General features: G+C 37.9%; 1 protein-coding gene across 1 annotated transcript; it reads right to left on the bottom strand.

The window, feature by feature from the left end:
• Window positions 1-3,663: 3,663 nt before the first annotated feature.
• LOC110901641 (DNA-binding protein HEXBP-like) lies at window positions 3,664-4,263 on the bottom strand. Its single transcript, XM_022148454.1, has one exon. It carries the CDS (start codon window positions 4,261-4,263, stop codon window positions 3,664-3,666), a length of 600 nt encoding a protein of 199 aa, XP_022004146.1.
• Window positions 4,264-6,000: the final 1,737 nt, after the last annotated feature.

The following is a 6,000-nucleotide window of genomic DNA, read 5'->3' as shown; positions in this document are numbered from 1 at the left end:
TTAAGGGTATAAACATCGTGTAGGGTTATTGAAAGGTACATTTATCCATTGTTGACACTTTGAATCCTTTTATACACGTAGATTCTTTGTTTGTTAACTTTAGTCCCTCTAAATTAATTCTTCACACGTTTAAAGTCCATGAGACATGTCGATATTATATTGGGCATGAATTTACGAGGTGTTACATCCTCACCCCCTTAAACGAAATCTAGACCTCGAGATTTACTGAAATAAATAAGGGTAGTTTTCTTTCATTGTGGACTCTACCTCCCACATGTACTCGGGACCTTTGCGGGCATCCCATTTAACCTTTACGATTGGCACATGCTTCCTTCGAAGCTTCTTAACCTGTCGATCCTTGATCGACAAAGGTTTTTCAACAAATTTCAAGCTCTCATCTATGTGCACATCCGTATGTAGTATGACTAGTGATTCATCGGCTAGACATTTCTTCAGATTGCAGATGTGGAATACATTATGAATACCACTGAGCTTTTCAGGTAAGTTTAACTTATAAGCCACTGTTCCTACACATTCGATGATCTCGAATGGTCCTATATACCTTGGGCTTAACTTACCTTTCTTACTAAATCGCATCACTCCTTTCCAGGGTGATACTTTAAGCAGAACTTTATCACCTACCTCGAACTTTAGAGGTTTACGCCTTTTGTCTGCGTAGCTTTTCTGCCTATCTCTGGCAGCTTTGAGACGATCTCTAATCTGCACAATCTTGTCTTTCGTCTCCAGGACTATATCAGGTCCTGTTAGTTGGACGTCTCCAACTTCTGCCCAGCAAACGGGCGTTCTGCACTTCCTTCCATATAGGGCTTCAAATGGCGCAGCTTGAATACTAGAATGATAACTATTATTATATGAAAATTCGATCAATGGAAGATGATTATCCCAACTTCCACCCAGATCAATAACACAAGCTCTTAACATATCTTCCAGCGTTTGAATTGTTCGCTCGCTTTGACCATCCGTTTGCGGATGATATGCAGTGCTGAAATTCAGTCGGGTGCCTAGGGATTGCTGAAAGCTTTTCCAGAAATGGGACGTATACCTTGTATCCCTATCAGAGATAATAGACACTGGCACCCCGTGGAGTGATACAATCTCATCCACGTACAGCTGAGCTAACTTATCTAAGCTGTGTGCTTCCTTAATAGGTAGGAAGTGGGCTGACTTAGTCAATCTATCAACTATAATCCAAATAGTATCATTTCCTTTCTTTGTCTTTGGCAACTTGGTGATAAAATCCATTGTCACCATTTCCCACTTCCAGGTGGGAAGTTCAGGCTGCTGTAGCAAACCTGACGACTTTTGGTGTTCAGCTTTAACTTGTGCGCACGTCAAACATTTGGCAACATAGGTAGCTATAGACTTCTTCAAGCCTATCCACCAATAATTTGCCTTCAGATCCTGGTACATCTTATCAGCTCCAGGATGAACAGAATACTTAGAACTATGGGCTTCCTGGAGGATAACATCCCGAAGTCCTCCATAAATTGGAACCCATATTCGTCCATTTACTCTCAGAATTCCGTCTTTGCCATAAGATATCTGCTCAGCAGTTACTCCTAACTTTTCATCAGGATAGTTAGCTTCTAATACAGCTTCTCTTTGAGCGGCTAACAACCTTTCATTCAAACTATTCTTTAATTCAATGCTCTTAGCATTGATTCTTATAGGCTTTACCCTTTCCCTTCTACTTAAGGCATCGGCGACTACATTCGCCTTGCCTGGATGGTATCATATCTCACAGTCATAATCATTTAAAGTTTCCATCCATCGTCGCTGCCTCATGTTCAAGTCCTTCTGATTAAACAAGTGTTGAAGGCTCTTGTGATCAGAATAGATCACACACTTGGTACTATACAAATAATGCCTCCACAGTTTTAGTGCAAATACAATGGCACCCAACTCCAAGTCATGGGTGGTGTAATTCTTTTCATGCACTTTTAACTATCGAGAAACATAGGCAATAACTTTGCCTTTCTGCATAAGCACACATCCCATACCGGTGTGTGATGCATCACAGTATACCACAAATTCTTCAATTCCATCAGGCAACGTCAATACAGGAGCATTGCTCAACTTCTGCTTAAGAATATCAAAAGATTCTTTCTGCTTAGGACCCAGTCAAACTTGCTATTCTTGCGAGTTAATAAAGTTAGGGGCGCTGTAATTCTTGAGAAGTTTTCAATAAATCGTCTATCATTATGTGATAACACGTCTCGACCTATCGGCAAAACATATCCTTAAATCACTAGTGTGGGTCATATTGCGAGCTCAACTAAGCTCCTTAAATAGGTTTTAGTTTATAAGCTATTGGCCTTTGATGTATTCGATTACCTCAAATGATCCTATATATCCAGAGCTTAACTAGCCGGATGTATAAGAATTCCAGGACACCCTTCTTAGGGCGATACTTTCAATTGAACCTTGTTCCTTATTAAGGACTTAAGAGGGTTGCGACTTTCACCAATCCGAAATTTCTCCACCGATTACTGGCAACTTTCAGACGATTATGGATTTGTATGATCTTATTCGTTGTTTCCAAGGCAACTTTCAGATCCGGATAATTGGACTTACCAATCTTCTGTCTAACAATAGATGTTTAACTTTCCATTTATACAAGGTCTCCAAAGGAGCAACCTTGATACTTACATACTAACTATTAGTTACAGGAGAGTTTATTTAAGGTGGAGTAATCCTTCCAACTTTAGTTTAAAACCAATCTTAAGGAATAGCTAATCCTTACAGCTAGTCGAACAACTCGACGATCCTGGCAGCTGATGGTGATTCTTAATTGTTGCCTAAATAGGGTTGTGGTAATCAATGCATAAGCAAAATGAACCGTCTTTCTTAATTAATAATACTGGAACTTTCAGAATATTGAGTTAGGCTTTATGAACCTCTATCTTAAAACTCACTTAATCAGGGTTTCGATTATTCCATAATTGGCGGTATTAATTAACATGGAGATTTCACAAAACTTCAGCCCTATGCGGGATGTAAATCTTAACTCTACTTGCCTTTCAGGAGGTAAACAGTGTAGTCTTTGGGGAAGACAATCAAGACACAAGGAGGTTACAGAGATTTTCCAAATCTCAGGCTCCGGTTCATCTATCATCGCCTGTGTCAGATAAGGGACACATTTACGTTATGAATCCACAGATTCCTTAATCAGAGACATTTACTCGGATAATTCCATTCTGGATATCTTCTTTGAATACCATTAGCTGACTTTAGTACTATATGACCATTGGTATATCTTAGTGGTTCCATGCATTAAACCTCTATACTGATCAGGCATGGAAGCAACCTATGGGACACACTAGGTTACGCCAATCCCCATATGGCGCTTTTATCAAACATAGTTGGTACTCGCGATTGATAAAAATCAATGAGAAATAATTAAAATAACATGTATTATTGTACTCTATTCGAAGAAAGAGTACTCTTAGATTTTTCAGAAGGATTATTGTCGAGAATAGAAGAGATGGTCTCTATGGTTTCATTGTAGGTTCTACCTTAAACTTAATGTCTGGGGTTCTAGAGAATATCCACAAAAGTTTGCTAAGCTTATGGTCTATAAAAGACTTATTATTGCCTGATGATATTATTAATATGTACTGCCTCTGGTATTCATCAGGTAGTTCAGGCATTTCCCTTCTTAGCCTTTTCTGGCTTCTTGGTTTTATTAGGGCAGTTAGTTTTGATATGCCCTATTTCATTGCAACCATAGCAGGTTGCGTCCTTTATGTCTTGGCACTCCAAAGTTTTGTGCTCTTCCTTATTACAAATTCCACAAGGCTTAGCTTGTGAATCTAAAGTGCCTTTCCTTTTAGTTGCTTTCTTTGGGCAGCGAGTCATTATATGTCCTTTCTCGCCACAACCATAACATGTGGCGTTTATCAAGTCCTTGCATTCATGAGTCTTGTGATCCACTTTCTTACAGATGCCACATCCCCTGATCTGCTTATGGAAACATTTTCCGAAGTGCTGTTTCCCGCAGGTTTTACATTTGGGTTTTGCCTCATTCGGCTTGGACTGGTTACAGTTCGAACCAGTCTTACCCTTTTTGTAACCTTTATTTGGGGTATTATCGCACTTTCGCTTATGATCCTTTAATACTCGGTCTACGATTTTGTTTACGGCTGTATCTAACATAGCCTGTAACTCAGTGCCCGTTAAGTTCAGTCTTGCATTATTATTCTGATCAACTGAATGATTGTGGGCTTCATATGAATCAGTCATGGTGAAGCTTTGAAGGCTAGAAACCAAGTAGTAATAATTTGTTTAATTTTATAGTGAATCGTCGAATTTGATTAATTAAATTGCCATGGTGTAAATAAACCATATAGGCCAATAGATAGTATAAAATTTATTTTGATTATGTTTTGCCTAGGTTTTTAAATAAACCATCTTTGGCGTTTAAACGGAATATAATCCTTCATATTTATTAGACAGGGGACATAAGTCATGACCGTCAATGTCGTACCGACATTTTATATAGCACAAGGGCTTGTTCCAAAGGACTTTTTGATGGCACAGAGGCCTTGTCATAAGGACTATTTAAAACATAATCAATGATCCTTTGGATCGGAAGAATTTCATAGTTCATTGCCTTTTGACAAGAAATTATGAAATAAAGCTATCTTTGTCATGGATACATCTTTGCCCGTAGGCATACATCTCAAATGGATGTTTTGATGTATACATCATGTTCGACGTTTATTAGCCATGATTCATGTCGATCATTTAGGCTAAATAAGGGGTTTTGGAAACTCCCAATATAAAGATGACAAGTGTGATTTTATCGCATCACTGTTTTCAGGAGTGTTAACATGTTTTCAGATGTTAACAAGGATCTGAATCTTTTAAATAGGTTTTACCATCTTGGCCATATCTAAAGTGACATGTAGGCTAGGTTTTACCTTTAAGATTCTTTTTAATATTTAACGTAGAGCAACCCTAAATTGGGATGTTAATAAGGATCTGAATCTAAATGAGGAACTACCATCTTGGCCTTGTCTTAAGATGACACATGGGCTAGGTCTTGTCCTTTTTAGATTTTTGGCATTTTATTATAATGGCAGATCTTATAAAAGGAATGATATTTTTCATTTATTTCATATATTATATTCATATATAATGATAAAATGAAATTTAGATAAAGCATTCCAATGATTTTAAAAGAGGTACAGAATTGCCCTAAACGGGGCTTGAAAGAAATAATGTTGTCCACGAAGGGACTGAAAGATAAGTATGCCCTTGTAAGGACTTACTAAGGAAACGAACTTCAGCAAAAGGAGTTTCTTCTTCATTTTATTTCTGAATGTTTTCTCCCTGGTTGCACGTTTATCCTAGTCCCAGTACGAAGCTTGGTATTCCTAGGCTTCGGAAGGGAAGAATTTCCATTACAGCTTCTTTTCTTGGCGACATACAAAAATTATATAGAATTGAAAGCAATAATTCTCCGAATAGAGATGAGAGTATTCCTATGTTAAGTCTAGACTCAGAAGGTCAAGGAATGTGCTATTGTGTCATTGAGATTAAACACATAAAGGCTAGTGTTTAATTCACTCAATGTTGGCTCCGATACCAACCTGTCACACCCCGATATTTCCACGTATTACCGGTAGGCTTGGTGGGGAGTATCGTGACGTAGTTAATATCATCATAGTCAAACAACACAATTTTTAAATGCACAGCAGAAGCAAAAGATGAATCACATTACAAACCGAATATAAAGTAATATCAAAGTATTACAAACGGACTTTAAAGGATCCACATGCGGATCAAAAGATAAATAGGATCATTGTTCAACAGACTTTAACATCTAAGCTTGCAAGACTCTTTAGTGATGCTAGGAGTAGCCAGCCTATTCCGTTTAGTACCTGCACTTAGTCTTTTTGGGAAAATACGTCAGTTTACACTGGTAAATACAATTAACCGACTCATTTTGAAAATATTTTAAGAAAATTAATTTGA

Source organism: Helianthus annuus, chromosome 13 (assembly GCF_002127325.2).
Source record: "Helianthus annuus cultivar XRQ/B chromosome 13, HanXRQr2.0-SUNRISE, whole genome shotgun sequence".
NCBI lineage: Eukaryota > Viridiplantae > Streptophyta > Magnoliopsida > Asterales > Asteraceae > Helianthus > Helianthus annuus.
The sequence above is the reverse complement of the archived record's forward strand: the minus strand, read 5'-3'. Positions and strand labels throughout refer to the sequence as shown.